This window comes from Xiphophorus couchianus, chromosome 21 (assembly GCF_001444195.1).
Source record: "Xiphophorus couchianus chromosome 21, X_couchianus-1.0, whole genome shotgun sequence".
Lineage (NCBI taxonomy): Eukaryota > Metazoa > Chordata > Actinopteri > Cyprinodontiformes > Poeciliidae > Xiphophorus > Xiphophorus couchianus.
In genome coordinates this window covers 12,844,211-12,860,937 of record NC_040248.1, presented here as the reverse complement: position 1 = coordinate 12,860,937, position 16,727 = coordinate 12,844,211, and the positions used below count along the sequence as shown (strand labels likewise).

Below are 16,727 nucleotides of genomic sequence, written 5' to 3'. Positions count from 1 at the left end.
TTTAAGGGTTTATAATGCCAATTCAAATTTAATACTTAGGGAAATGTTAACAGAGTGAATTTGTGAACTTGGTCATAGACATTGGCCTGTTTTACCAAAGAAAAGAACCAGATATATAGTTCAAAGGGAAGTAATTAATGTCCAGTGAATTTTCAACAATGAGGTAATGACTTTATCAGCATGGTTTTATTTGTAACAAATCCAACATAGTTACTGAATAAACATTTATTTTGGAGACCTTTCCCCGATAGATGACATCTCATTATGCCTTTGCTTTTCAATGAACTCCGGGGTCGTTAGTTATTTTCTCTTTATTTTCTGAGCTCTTTGATTCTTGCCGCCATTCCCACATTTGCTTTTTCCTCCTGTCTAATGAGTAAACATGGGACTACATGAGCCTCCACGAGGGCCGTGAAACACGACATGGCTCGAATATCGAACGACTCAGCCTGTGTGAATGAAGTCCATTTGATTTATAAGAGAACAGGGGACTGGTGGTGGTTGCAGTGTTTGTTGGAGGGTGGGATCTACAGGCATACAAGGCCACAAGGTCCTCCATTAGTACCTTGACCTCTGTTTAATGGAAATAACCACGACATAGGTGCGGCGAAATGAGATGAAGGGTTAGTCTGCTTTTTTTTTTTTACCTTTGAATGTCTGTTTTTTGCATTTTCGCTGCAGAAATGAGAAACCCAAAGACGATCATTTGTCAGCTGCATGCTGTGTCCAGGACTTAACGGATCCCACACTCAGTCCTGTCTCTGCTCCTGCTTTTACAATTCCTCCTCACTGTTTTACTGACCGTTATCTAATTACCTCTGTCTTAATCGCATGTTAAAACGCAGCGCTGTCTCGGTGTTTACTATCTTGTTTGCTATGCTGTAAAAATGTGTGAGGTGGCTCGTAAAGACTTGTCTGCTCATTGTTAAGCGCTCGCTTTGGTTTGGTGGATAAAATCACAGTGTGATTGGAAAAATAATGAATTTCAGCTGACGCGCTCCGCATTCGCATGACAGCTCGAGTGCACCCCGACGTGTCTAACATGGAAGAAACTCCTGCCTCTCATAAACAATTTAACTAGCACATTCAAAGCTTCTAACCTTTTAATCAAATTATGTGCAATTTTCTGAGATTTAGTTCACTTCCCGTGCCAGCCAGAAGGAGATCATGTCATGCTGCTGTTATTCTCTACGCAAGGCACACCCAGTCACTGTCAATCTGTGATTCCTTATCATGTCAGCGACTCCGTCTGGCCTTGGATCACGCTGTTGTTTGCAGGCAGAATACTTAGCAGTGTTCTTTTTACCCCCTGCAGATCTATCCCTATTGTTTATGAACACTTTGTGACAACCTTGCCTACTTTAATATAACTAAGCAATGGCAGGCTTAAAACATTTCTTCATTACTATCCATCTTTAGGCCAAGCTGACCAGATCATGAGAAAATAACTCGACTCAAGACGTTCTAGCCACCAAAGCTTTCCTCTTGATATAAGCATGCTGGAATTTATTGTTTTTAGTAAACATGCTTTAAGCATAATTTGTATCTGCACTTCACGCTATCAGTTACCAAAGAAAAACACTGGAGTTTTCATAACACTTCAGGGGCCTTGACACGGTGGGTCTCAGTCTCTCCCATCAAATTCCTATATAAGATGAAATGTCCCTGCACGTATTATGAGCCTGGAGAGCATGCGGGGTAATAAAAACCACTCATAGGTTCTGGGGGGATTCATTGCAAATTACAACACAGCACGTTTTACAGGCGTGTCCCTTGTGCATGCTAAGTGATCAAAACACACAAAAAAAGGAGCAAAGGGAGAGAAACAAGAAGCACAGGATGTAAAACGCTGTCTGACTGTGTGTCCTCTCTTCTTACCAGATACCTTTGTCCACTAGACACCCAGTCTAAGGCACAGTGATGTGTCTAACTCAAAAAATGTATGTAAAGGTCATGATGGAGAGCTGCAGGTTATTGCATGCAGCTGGTAGCTGTCACTGTAAGCATAGCCCGACTTTGATGGCACTAACCTATCAAATACGACCTTCTTGAGTGCCTCTTTAGTTTTTTCTGACTCTTTTGAGTCTATCTTTAAAGCTTAACAAAAATGTATTTTGTTAGCCTAAAGTTTAAACTTAAATTCTCCTGCAAATCCAAAAGTTTCTTAAAATGTCAGCAGCTACAGTGCTATTCTTGACATGCAAACTCGGAGAAAATGCTAACTTGGTACAAATTTTGTCCAAAGTGTTAGTCAAATGTTGTATGGTTGAATCACATTAAGCATTGCTGTAAAGGCTACTGCATTTTCCCCAATCTGCTCCTCAGTAAATCCACTGTTACAAACTGTTTCTCTTGCCTGTCCACTGCCAGGGCTCTCCATTGATATTTGGTGCAGATATAAAATACACAACAGACATAGAACCCTATAGTAGCACCAGGGTGCTTTCCTTTTTCCCCACATTTGTACTTTTGTTTCAGTCATTATTCCATAGCCGACATCTGGGGATATGAAGTGCAGCTTTCTGCATAATTTTATACATGCAAGAGGGACGCTTTGTACCCACTTTCAGAACAGAAATTTTTTATTAACTTTCCAATATCTGCTCATAGTCTGTTTTATGGAACTGTGGTTATGTGAATCCAATAGGAAATATCTACCACAAAGAGGTCTTTTAGACCATTTTTGGTTTGGACAAATATAATAGTCATTTTTCACAAGAGTGAAGTTAAAGTTACATGGTACAAAATAACACATGGATACAAAATGGCAGCACAATTTGATAAAGGTGATATATTTATCCTTGACAAATGTGGTGTGAGAAGAGTGGATAATTCATCCTTTTTCTTTCATTTCACTTATTAAAAACAGCATATTAACACAACCTTTGAACTGTTGTAAAAGTTGTATGTCTGGAGCGGTTTGCTGTTAAGCAACTGAACTAAAAATGATTTAAACTTATTGTTAAAGCATTGGGTGCCACTGATATTTGACCACCAGGATGATACCATTTGAGAGCTGCTGCAGTATTTCATATCTGTACAAATTGGGCTTTCAGACGTTGACTTTCCTTAAAGCATATACTGCAGAAAAAATCATATTTACCTTGGCTGTGAAATAATATTCCCATCTCTCTTATTTAGATCCCCACAAACTTCTACACGTCCAATGCCACAGCACACTGACCCACAGTCAGACGGTGGAGCTTGCCTTTTTTAATTCAATATGAAAAAAATGGATCAGTAAATGAATGATTATATGACACGCGCCATTTTATCTGTACCGCAACAAGAAAAGCAGAAAAGGGGCCCAGAAATTGGCAAGAAGAGAAGAGAAATGGAGCACCCCCTGGGGCCGATCAATATCTCTGGGTTGATAAGAGAACGAGTGTCTGAAGGCTGGCCTTTCTTCCTGAAGCTTTCTGTACCTCCCGCAGGGCAATCTGAGTCCAATTGTTCAGGATTATTGAAGCTTTTCCCTCTGGCATTGAAAAGTGGATCTCTTCAGGTGGGTATGGTGTGCTGTAACATTGCCTCAGAAGCACTGGGAGACTCTGGCTGGCAGAAGTCCCAACCTTGAAAACCTTTTCATAACTTCCTCGACCTCTCAATATTTCTTGATATTGAACTCTTTTGATGACTCACAAGCAGGGTAATCTTCTTGACGGCATGTGATTTTCTGCTCATCATCCATACAAGATTTGCAGGTTAGTAATGAAATTGCTTCAGGTCATTTGAGTCATATTAGGATAGTTCACCCAGTCATTCGCATCGCGTATAATCCGTGGTTTCACGTGAAGATCCAAGAAGTCATTTTTGGGAAATATTTCAGCTTACTCAGTGAATGCATACTGGTGATTCACTGACCTGTTTGTTTTTCTCCTCATTCTCCATATCTTCTTAGGCATTTTGTCCATTGATAATGCCTTTCTCATTTCCCTTATCATTACCCCAAGAGATGTTTGGATGCTTATTCATCAGCAAAACTAAAAATAGATGAACAGGCAGACAGTTGCTCCCCATAACTTCCTCTGTTAAGCTCTCTTCTCAAGTACAATGTGTCATTTTCTCTTTGATGGAAAGTGTAAGTGACCAACTTTCTCTGCTTGATCATCCAAAGTGCTTTTCATCATTGCAGACCTAAGTTGCTTAATGTTTTAAGGGCGAAGTTCAGATTTAAGTGCCAAATGATAAAACTCAGACAATCTAGCTTTTCTTGAAGTGCATACGTTTTTACAAGACTACTGAAAGTCTTGTAAAAACTTTCATTAGTTTTTACAAGACACTCTACTCTAAAAATACCAGTAGAGTGTTTTTATTTTTTCAAGTTTGTATTTCTTCCCCTGAAATTAATATAGGTTGGACTTGTGAAAACTATAATGTAATTATTAACATGCAACTCATTCATGGAGGGTTTTTAAAAAAATGTTTTTTTTTCCTCCTTCATCTTATCTAAATATACATTTATTTCAGTCATTTAAATTAAAATGTGAAACTGATATGTGGAATAATTAATTACACACACATAATCTTTTATTTATTATATATTTGATGTTTATGGCTTACAGCTGATGAAAACCCAAAAGTCAGTTTCTCATAAACTGTAAAAAATTTTAAAAACGTTTTCAGATCCATACAAAAGGTTTATGACAAAGCTTTCCTGGGCAGAGTTTTGATTTAACAATTGGTTAGCAGATAGATACACCCTCTACTAGGAGAGTGAGCCCCAAAGGCCATTGCAAAAGAAGTTGGTTGTTTAATGCTGTATAAAAGTTTATTAAAATAAAGCTAAGCAGAAGGAAACGGAGCCATAAAATAAATTTTACAAGAAAGACGGTTAACTACAACTAAAAGAAAAAGGTGAGGGTAAGCAAATTGAAGTATTTAAAGGAAATTCACAAGGTGTAGGCTGTGGCTGTTGAAACGACTGAATCTACAGAAGTACAAAATAGAAAAATGGCCAACACCTGCCGAAATCTAGCTCGCTGCATGAACAGCCTTCCCATGACTAGCTACAGTACTTAAACACTTTTTGCTCCGATATCTTGACATCAATCTTAAAACACCACACTGATCCTGAAAATAACAAGCTTCATGTACTACTGCACAGTAATACTGTCCAATGGCAGTCTAAAGTAACACTTCATTATTTATACTTATTAGTAGTTACCCAGTATAATTGCTCACAGGTTTTAGCAGTTAAGCTTGCTTCATGTTTTATTTTTTGATATCATTTGATAGGAATGTGATGTTATCACTTGAAAGTTGAGTTCTCAGCTTTCCTGACAAACGTATATTGTGACAAAGTACTGTACCGGTGTTATCATAGAGACCGCCTGTGTCTGCTTATTCTCTTGGCTTCGGTGCTGACAAGGCAACAGCGCAGTACGCTGAGGTGCTCCTGCCCCTCGCCCTCTGCCCATGTGTTTTGTATTACACCCTAGGAGGTGCCATGCTCAGCAGCTCAGTGGTGGGAGGGGGATAAAGCACTCCTCACTGGCCCAAATGACGCATGACATGGCATTACGCCCCGGGCCCTTATTTATGGCTTCCCATGTCAGCAAAGACTTGCTCCCCTGGGGGGCCCCGCAACCCTTACCCCCCTAACCTAACTCAAGCCGCCTTTGGTGCTCACATTATGCCTGGGAGATACACAAAAGAAAACATTACACTCTTAGGAGTTATGATCACTACAATGTGTAGTTGGGCCAGCTTAACTAAGAGGTGCGCAGGAATCAAGCTGAATTCCTTTTAGTTTATTTAGCAACTGAAGCTTTTGGACTTGTTGCTCTGTTGCACAAGAAATGTCCCGCCAAAGATCAAGTGCTACTTCAGAGGAATTAACGTCATGTCAAGCTGCAGCTCGGCTACCGCCAAGCACACACTGCCTCTTTATCCGTGCCTCTGATGTGGAAGAGGATGTGAAATCTGGAGAGAGAGTGAGGAAGAGATTTGAAGAGAGGATCTGAATACATTTTCTCTGTAGTTACTCAAGAACCCATGTACACATCACACCGTATTAACAAATGGACATGTACACTGCCAGCACTCATCCACACGCAGGTGTTCTCCGTGAGCTGTCCGGGAATGTTCCAGTGATCCTTGTCCAGGGTTTTGATGTGGGCAGAGGGAGAAGAAAAGAATTTCGAGCACATGAAAGCCAAGTGGTGGAAAAAGTTAAGGTGGCTGAAAAAGCTAAAGTCCCTGAACTGGAGATAGTTAAAACTGAGAAGGGGGACTCTTCTATCAACCTCTAGGAAACAAACCACAGAGAAAGATGTGATGTGGATGCCATGAAAAAATCAGGGTTAGGACTGGACAAAAAAGATAGCTGGGTTTTTCTCCTCCCTTGTATGCTCATATTACTTTGGAGCTTTGAGGCATAAGCGCTAAAGAGAGGGTACTGTCAAGGGTTTATGTGGCCTTTTGAAAACAAGACAAGCCCTTTCCAGAATAATATATCCAGCCTCAGAACTTTTGCAACAACAGAGTGCTCATTTTTCCATCCTCCCAGGTCCAGCCTGTAAAACGCCCTGTTTGAAATCCACTCTGGTCATTGTTTAGTCTAGTGAATGTCCTTAGATCATCCTCATAAGCAGCTGTCCAGCATCCCCTTCATGTTCCTGCTTCACAGCAGTTCAAAAGCAGCCACCCAGTGTCAGTCAAACTCCTTTTCATATTATTAAGATCTTACATCACATGTTTTAGTTGAACTGATTGCTTTGTTTGAGTAATAGTCCATTTCCTGCTTTAGTAGAGGTGTTTTGTCTATAAAACATGTGGTTCCTACTTTATAGCCATAGTAGAGCGAAATGGTCCCAAATTAAAGCCTTTGAACTATTTACAAGGTACACTTTATCAGCTGTTCAGCTGTGTATTAACACAAATAGCACAAAATAGCATGGCAGCAACTTGTTTAGGGATCTGGACATAATGAAGATGAGTTGCTGAAGTTCAAATTAAGCATGTGAATGAAGGAGAAACAGATTAAAGTGATTTTAAATGTGGCATAGTTTGTGCAACCCAGACTGAGTATTTTAGAAACTGCTGAAATCTATTTATATTTTTATGTTGAGCAATAGTAGTGTCAAAGAAAAACAAATTAATGGAAGAAGTGAATAAGCAAGCTAGTACAAATTACCACTCTTTGCAACCATCTCTGAATACACAACATAATGAACTTTGAAGAACTTTCATCTGGTATTCAACCTTACCAGGTTTTTTTGTGTCAGGCTGAAATAAATGGTGTAACTTTTGACATAATTGGAACCGTTTCAACTATTTACTAAGTTATGATGTGCTGGTGATCTTATTGGCTGCTCTCTGATGGTCATAGCTACAAAAGGCCAGAGAATTATTTACTGTTTATCAAAGGACTACATTTTGGTCAGACTCTTATCCCACAAAGGCTTTTACTAAACTACTTCCAGTCTTACTTTATTGTCCAAGTCCCTTCATTAGTTCCATGGAACACAGTCCTCTAACAGAGAGAACTGATACTGGGGTCTGATTTGTCAGGGTCAATGTGATCCAATGATCCATCATGTCTGTCAAGCTGATGCCGCAGACTCCTGAGGGACCAGGCCTTTGTTTAGCTTAGCCGCTGATGGAAGTCAAGCCTTTGTCAAGGAAACCATTAGGAACGCAGCAGGCCCAGAAAAATGAGCCGACCTTGTCACTCCACATCAGGAGACTGGCCATGGTTGCAGATCATTCTTAAACCTGACACATTTGACCACTGTTTGTCCAATCCTTTGAACTAGGAACTTTAAAATAGATGGAAAAGCTCACAGATGTGAGTAAATGTGAGGGTCTTTGAGTTGGCTATCAGTCTCAGGTTAATGATGGGTGTTGAATTGTTATCCAAAGTGGGCACAAAGGAATGAGGTAGTCAATAAGGCAGCAATTAGCACTGTGCTAGTGTGAGATTGTTGTCTGCGCCACCAAAATGAAAAGGTAATAATGACATCTAAGTTCTTGGCAAGAGGACATGATTAGGTACTGTAAACCAGCCCTTCAAGTCAGTAACAGAAAACACGCCCTGTACATTCTTTATATTAGCTATAACATATGTATATTAGTAGTATCTAAAATATCAAATGTACTAGGTAACTGTCTTAAAGTGATCTTTCAAATCAGGTTAGTCTGGGGACTTTTTGGAAAAATCCCCCCAAAAATGTCACATCTTAATTTCTTTTGGTATACCTTCTAAACTGAGACCATTCTCCCAACAGAGTAGCCTTGGTGCTCAATTTTGGGTGGTATGACAAGAATTTGCCAAGTATTAGCAGCACACAAGTTAGTGATTTGTCTTGTACACGTTAGATAAACTCGACATTACCAAAAATGACAGTGGAAAGTGGCATCATAATCTGCTAATGTGGATGCATAAATGGAGAGCAAGGAATTAGATGTTTTTAAGCCACTTAAAAGTTTGTATAATATATGTCTTCTGTTTGGTTCGCTTGACGTTTTTGGTTTTCCAAGAAGTCCATTTACATTCCCACTGTAGGTGAAACAGATCAGAGTTCCACAGAACCGAAAACCACTTACTCCTCATACTTGATAGCAATGCGCTGCTACCACTACCACCAGGTGGCAGTAATGCACAAAGTCATTTTAAAGTGGTGCCTCTCAAGCAAGGACAGTTTTGTCCACGTAAAACTTGTTCCTAAAAGAGCCAGGGCAAGACATTGATGTTATTGATATTTACGCTGATATCATTACAGTTTTTCTGATAGCTATGAATGAGCTTTTACTCCAGCATTTATTTTCTTGCTTGCTGCTTTGTACTCTAATTCTATAGCTAGGAATAACGTGCTTACCTGGGATGTGCATTTCTAGAATAAAATACTACTCACTAATAAGTATTCAAGTTCACTTTTGGATATTCATAACTTATTACCATCGGCTCACTAACCAACATTATAACACTTATTCTGCACACACAAAAAATGTACAACGCGCTTATGTACGCCTTGCGCTTGAATTACACAATGCTAATTATTTTTGCTCCCTTTGACAGCAAAATGTTTATTTAAATAGCTGGATAAAGATATACAGAAGTCTACTTTGTGTCACTCATTCTTCGGAATGAACAATACAAAGTAGAATGAATGACCAAGCAAAAAAAAAATCGGAATTAAGGATGAAGACATTCTGTGAATGTAGCCTTAATAGCCAACAGACCCATTTTTTCTATTTTGTGCAACATATTCAAAGCCATTCCACTTCTTTTCCAATTTGTGCACATCTCAGCACAGAGCATCCTCTAATCTTACCTTCCTTTTCCTGACAGAGACGGAATACCTCCACCTTGCTCATCATGGTCTCAGACTAAACACAATCTATAGTGTTGATGCATCAATGAAGTGGCGTCCTCTAACGAAGGCCAACCCATCACATTAGAAAAATAATGATTTTTTTTCATTGGCTGTCTTTGCTTACAGATAGGCCCAGTATTTGTCTTGGGCTGTGCGTCCTTCGCTGAGCTGCCGGGCCCTTATGCCTGCCTGTCGTATATCAGCAGCACTGCCACTGTCAGAACCCTGATTTATGGCTGTTTATCTCCGGCCCCTAACCCACTACCTCTCTCCCCCTACTTCAACAGATGGTCCCTGGCTGTTTACTCAGGGCCAAAATGCTTTCAAACTGATTGAATAAATACAACAAACAAGAGGTTTATGGGGAACGTGTTGGTGATCACAGTGTACTGGTTACGGGAGAAAACTTTCTCTGTTTGTAAGATGGAATACCGATCACAAGTCCCAATTTAAACTTCTTTCTTTAGGGGTTTTTCCATTAAATATACATGTGCAGCCATTTGTCCTAACCTGGTTTGGCATACTTTTTAATTCCCCAACATACATTTTTTTGCCTTGATTTATGATTATTAACAATGTAACTGTAAAAGCATTCGTTCATCTGTCATGTTCCATGTGGTTGTCGCTTTAAATCTCTTCCAAGTATATTCAGCTTCTAAATCTCGCTGGGTGTCAAAGCTTCACAGAAAAAAAACACACGTTGTGCCATAAATTGTCTGTTAAGAGTCTTGGTGGGGCTTCAGTCGATCTCTGGGTCTCAGGGGGTAAAAGCCTTAAGTAACCCTGACAGTATAAATTTTTCAAATCAGTCCAGCTATTATTGTTCTACATTATTTAGTACCTTAAAGTATCAAGTTTTTAGGTTTTTTTATTGATTGATACAATGCAGATTTTGACCCTTGCACCTGCCAGTCATATTTTACCATTCCTGCTTTATGTTCCTTCTTGTGCAAAGAAAAAAGACTTTGAAAATCATTTCTGACGCAAGCCAAGAGATAATGGTTGGTTGAATCCTCCCGTTCATATTGCATTCCGTAGAGACGTTGATTTGGCATACAATTATATGTTTCCATTTGACTGAAGCCTAAAAGATTACTTACTCCTTTAGTACAGATGTCTTAAATACAAATTGGTGTTCATGGAGACGTTTCAGATATTCCTGCTGGGTGAATGAGTGCGCAGTGAAATGCAACGATAAGATTTGGTTCACAAATGAATGTGGGCTGGTTTTATAATGAGATACACTTATTCAATCATTACCTCTCACTTATCTACCGAGAACCACCACTTGTGGTCCATTTAAGCTCTAATTAACAGTAAATGAATGTAATGTAATGGATGTAAGCTGGTACTGGACTCTGGTATAAGAAAACACATGCAGCCATCAGATTTGAGCATATTGATGCTACACACATCATATAAATATATATATATAGCTAAATATATATATAGCTATAGATAGATTGATATGCTGAAATCGATGCTCTCGGTCTTTTAGACTGAATGAACCACTGAGACATTAAATATTTTCCTGTTGAATAGTTTCTGAGACATCTTTGCTTCCTCTGGCTTGATCATCAAACCTCTCAACTGATACTGAAAATAACGCACTTTGGGGTGACTTTCTACAGCAGCACCAGTGTATTCACGCTGATTTGTGTTGTTTTCCGACCCATTAGTTGCAGGTCTGGTTCAAACAAGCTGAAAATTCCAGTTACCACCTGAGGTTTCCAACCAGTTTGGATCTGAAAATCCAATATGCCCCCCCCCCCCCCCCCGTTAATATAAAATTGCATTAGATGCTGACATAAAACATCAAAATAGACTTTTGTATTTCAGTTTGTATTGCACGACAGTAGAGGCACAACTTCTTCAATACGACTTCTTTTCCTAAGATGATGCATGGTGGCTGAAATGAACGAACAACTCCTGCTGGTTTTCTTGAGTCACAACCGAAGCACTGATACGTTGGATGTGATGTCATTCCCAGACCCAAATTCGAACTTACAAGGCAAAATAAAGCAGAACATATACAGTATTCCCCTGTTACACAATCTGCTCACACATTTCTGACAGCAATGCAGAACACATCTGGAACAAATCTTCAGGTTGAAGGAGAAATCTGGTTAAGATTGAACAAAACTGATTGATAACTGAAGTTTTTGACTGATGAAAGTGAGAAGAGTAGGTACGATCCTGGAGAGTTTTGTTGTCACTATTAAAATGTTAAAAACACTTCAGAACAACTTACCACTTTCCTGTATTAGTCATCATCCTCTGTAACTACCTTAAAATCTGACTTTTTGTGCAGTACTTCATACAACTAAAGCAGAATGAATCCGTCTCACATCACTAACAGTCCAGCTATCTTAAACAGGCTGTCAAAGGAAGGAAATTACATCACTTTGTTTAAGATCCAAGCTTAGAAACATAGACACCTTGTCGTTTGTGGGGTTTTTTGTTATTCTGCGGCAGTGGATTACTGGTAGTGATTATTTTTCAAATGCTTACACGTCACATTTTAATCTAAACATCATCTCCAACATGTGAGGCTGAGCCATGCAGTTTTCACACTAAAAGTTCCCTTTCTCCACCACAAATTGACCATAATTACATCATTATACAATTAACAGCACTAACATTATGTGCACACGACGTGTTTATCCTCCCCGTCTGTTTGGCACAGTTGTGAGAATTTGCGGTTTTGATTTATAGGTGTTTAAGACCTGCCGCTTCTGGTTCCGCTGCGGCCACCGCAAATACAGATGTCACTCAGATTGACTTAGGAAAATGGGGAGCAGCCAAAACACAAAGTGGAAATGTTAGCCCAATAATGCTGGATAAACAGTCAGGGAAGTGAAGCCAAAGACAACAGAGAATGAAGGGAAAGTGTCCTGCTGGCATCAGGTTTCCCAGAGTTAAGTGTTATTTGAAAAGCAGCTGACACTCACTCTCTTCCCACCCAGTCTTCGACTCCCCTACCCTTCCTACCTTCCCTACCTCCCAACTCACATGACCATCTGTTGTCCCCCCCTCCTTCTCTTCTCAGGCTGCTCTAAGTGCCTTGAAACAGCTGTCGGAGCAGGGACTGGACCCAGTGGACGGCCCCATCAAGGTACGTTAGGACCAGAACCACAGGGTTGGGTAAGGGAGGAAAGGTGCTTGTCCAGAGATCAGAATGCGCGTCAGCTTAGTGACGTGCAAATCCTCAGGCACTTCAGGTTGGCCAATCAGGAGCTCCCTTTCCACCCCCACAAACACACATCTATCAGTTCCGTTCAACATTTTTCTTCAATTGGAAAGCAACAGTAGGCGTATGTATTTTACATACACGCTTCTGTCAGAGGTTCATATTTTGCATGATGGCTATCTCCACTATGTCTCAATCATTTTAGACACAAGGGGCTTTTCTCCATGAGCCTCTCCTGTATCTGCTTCACGACAAGGAGATGAGGAAAGGAAGTAGGAAGGATAACTGCAGGAAAGTGCGAATGCTGCAGTTAGGTTTTTTGAAAATTAGGAAGGAAGACACTGTCAAGTGTTTCTGGAGTATTTCCATTGTAGGTGTGGCCCAGGAGAGCTGAGGCAAAAAGCGAGAAGAAACTGCAGCACTGTTGTGGCAGCCAAGCAGAGATGAGTGGGCAAATATGACAACAATTACCCCTAAGCACTACATTTTTTTTCCAAAAGTGACTTGCATTTGTATTCAACCTTATTTACTCTAATATCCCTAAATAAATCCAGGGACACCCGATGTCAGTAAATATCTAGCTGTCTTTGAAGGCCTCAAAGGTTTCTAGATAACAGTTAGGTTCAAACAGTAATATAAAGACCAAAGAATACAACAGACAGGTCAGAATTTTCTCCGGCAAGAACAGATACATTTCGTAGATATAAGGCAACAAGGAATAAGTTACAAAACAAGGCAAATCCAGAGAAAATAACAGTTATCACAATGCATTTATCTTGTGTAGAAGTTCACCTTTCAGCAGCACAATGTATGAATGGCGAGATCAGGGGTCTCCAACCATAGTCCTTGTGATCTCCTGCAGTGCAAGTTTTGATTGTAGCCAAAATTTTCCAGACTTTAGCCAAGCTTGATGGCATGGTGAAGAGGTAGTTCAATCATTTGGTTCAGGTGTGTTGGAGCTCAACAGGTGGAGTAGATCTCAACAACTAGAGTTGGATACACCTGGTTTAGACCAAAGCATGCACATGTGTCTCAATGGCTCACCTAAATCCAAGGGAGAATCTTTGGAAAGACTTGAAATGGGATGTTATCAGAAGCTCTCCAATCTCCATTTTGCAAAAAAAAAAAAAAAAAAAAAAAAGATTGGGCATAATTGTCCATCTCCAGATGTGGACTGTTGGTAGAAACATAACCCTAAAGACTTGCAGCCAATTATAGCACAATGTTATTTTGCAATTGCATACCAAATTTTAAAAATTTTTTGGGGAAAAAACGTGAAAACCATGAAATGTTTTTCCTTCCACTTCACAGTTATGCAGTGTTGATCTGTCACATAAAATCCCAATTAAACACACAGAAGGTTCTAGTTAAAACATGACAAAGTTAATGAGGTGTGAATACCTTTGCAAGACATTGTGTTATTTCCACTCGACTGTTCTTGAAAGTACAATAACTGATGTGTATAAAAGGACAATTAGGTAGAAGGAAACAATCTTTTCTTTTTTTCAACCAGACCCTATTCTGGGCCATTTTCCTACAAGTAAAGAGAACACCTGGCAGACTTTATCAGTTAGTGTAGAACAGATTGAGTTCAAGGACCTGTTAAGTGGCCTGAGTCACAGTTGCAGCACTTTTCGTGTCTCTTGCAGTTTTTCCTTTACGAGAATTGCTCAGTTTTAAATGAATAATTCACAGAAGACTGAGTGAATCCCTCTGCTTTCCCAGGAAGCGCTGATAGAATTAGCCACAGAGGGAGGGATTATTACCAACATTTCCAGAGTAATCAGACAAATGCCCTTCCCACTCCCTAATGCGGGCTTCGTTTGTCTTTTCAGACCACCGAACCATGCGGGAGGGAGGATGGACATTAAACAGACTAACTCAGGCACTACCACTCAGGTCTGCAAGGATTCAAAGGCCGTCGTCAAGGAGCTGACAACCCCAACTTCCTCCTCCTCATCCAACAACACCCACCTTACACCCAGAATATTCTCCCGCTCAATTCCCCCACCACCAACACGATTGCCACTGTATCCTGCAAAACCTGTCAACATGCAATAGGGTGGATGTGCACCAAGAAATGACCGACTAAAGCACCATTACCCGAGTCTATGTGAAGACAACACTATCCTAACCCGTTTATCGATGATTTCAGTCAGAGTTTAGATGACAACGTTGGAGCATATAATACAGAGTAATGAGATAATTGCATGGTACTGTGTGAAATCAAGGGAAGTCCAAAGCGATACACTGCATAGACAATTTGTTCCCTTTGGAATAGATGTTGGTATGGTTAAAAACAAATATGTACATCATGCCATTGAATTACAAAAGAAACATTTTAGAACAGAAACCAACTTGCATACAGTAGCTTATTTTTTCTGAGGTATTATGTTACTCTTTTTTTTTTCTTTTTGTTATTTTAATATTCTAACAATGCTTGAGTACTGTATTTAAAATTAACCAATGCCAGTGCTGTGAAAGTTGTAGTTGTTGTCTTCATATATAGTCACCCAGCTTACCTTGTATGCTGACAAAAAAAAAAAGAAACTGTTCATCTATCTATATGGATGTGTATGACTTTGCAAGAGTATCATATTCCAAAAAAAAAAAAAGAATGCCACAAAAAAATGTTCATGTGGACAAAAAGGACAAAACTGGTGTTAGAAGTTTATTATTATTAGAGGTGTTTTAACACGACCCCACACTGGCACGGCGCCACTGGAGCAAAGAAGGAACAAATGCAGAGGCAATGGGGGGGGGGCACTGTTTTACTTTTTAACTTGAAGAAAAGCCGCTTATGATTAACATTCTTGCATTTAATGCAGATGTCACGCTCCAGAGAGCTTTGTTGGGACTGCAGGTTCTCCAGCGAGAGAGAAGTTATCCCCAGTGGTTCTTTGTCAGTGAATCCTCCTTTCCTCTCCTCTCCCTCCCTCAAGAGTTTTGTCGATCACATCTACACCCATTGTGTGTGTTGTATTGACTTAACAAGGCATCAACTGGGTGATTTTAATGCCTGCTACTCTGAAGTGCACCATTTGAGGGGAGAGAGAGCCTGTGTCTGAACAGCAGACTGCCGCTCCCCTCCAATTCCATTGACACTTTGGGTCACTTTGTCCACTGACGTTGAACATGTGTGTTCTTCTTCGCTGTGTGTGCAATGTGTCATAAGGCTGTTTTTGAAATGCAGTAAAAACACCTCAGTTTATGTGAAAAATGGTCTGTTTGTTTGACTCGTTTTTGCTAAATATACCTCCAACACTGATTTATTTTTTTATTTTTATTCAACATCTTCACCTTTTTTTGCTTGGCTTAATAAGACATTAAAAAAAATGGTGAATGGAATATGCTGTAACATTTCCAGACACAGCAACAAGAGGAGCTGCAGACACTTCTAAAACAGACAGCTTATCTTCTACACATGGTAAGTCTCTTTGGATAATGAATGACTGAGAGAATAATAATATTACCACAAAATCTGAGAGGCAAAGAGTTGAAATTAATGCTATATTCAATTTCGTGTTGACAAGCCAGACTTTCCATTAAATATGGAGGAGGTATGGTAATGGTATGGTGTGGTAATATGGTGCAGGTCCACCAGGTTCCGAAACAGCCCTTTCCCACTTGCCATCAGATTGCTGAACTCTTAACTGGACTGCACTCAAAAACTGGCCTCCTCTTCATACCTTGCACATATACATAGCTAAGTAACTTCCATTTTACTGTCAGTCCTGCACTTTATATTTTATATTCACATTTATATTCATATTTTATACTGTATTTTATTTTATTCTGGAGTAACCTCACAACATTGGAACCTCAAAACACTGTCCTGAGCCGTATGCAACGAAATTTCGTTCTGTATACACCCTGTGCATGCAAAATGACAATAAAGTCAGTCTAAGTCTAAGAAAAGAATAACATTTTTCCTAATTAAGTGAAAATAAAGCACAACACTACCAAACTGGCCTGTAATCTGAAGAACAGAGCAGATAAGAAATTGGTCACATATAGAGTGCACCAAACATATGTACTCCACAATTCCCCAACTCAAATCCTTCTAGATTCCCTACAGGTGCGCTGCAACAAAAATAGAACTCCCGAAAGATGCGTATTGATTGGTCAGTTGCAAGTCGCTCTCATCCAATCAGCACTGGACTTGAGATTGGCTTCATTTTTGCAACAAGCATATGATGAATGCAGAAGAAGAGGAA

The 16,727-nt window shown here is 39.8% G+C and overlaps 1 protein-coding gene across 1 annotated transcript in view; it reads left to right on the top strand.

The window, feature by feature from the left end:
- The window catches only part of stau2 (staufen double-stranded RNA binding protein 2), an 85,730-nt gene extending 69,998 nt beyond the window's left edge, over window positions 1-15,732 (top strand). The window contains exons 14-15 of the mRNA XM_028005130.1: window positions 12,370-12,435; window positions 14,346-15,732. Coding sequence (XP_027860931.1) covers window positions 12,370-12,435; window positions 14,346-14,381 — 102 coding nt within the window. The 3' untranslated portion in view covers window positions 14,382-15,732. The remainder of the gene's footprint in view (window positions 1-12,369; window positions 12,436-14,345) is intronic.
- Window positions 15,733-16,727: the final 995 nt, after the last annotated feature.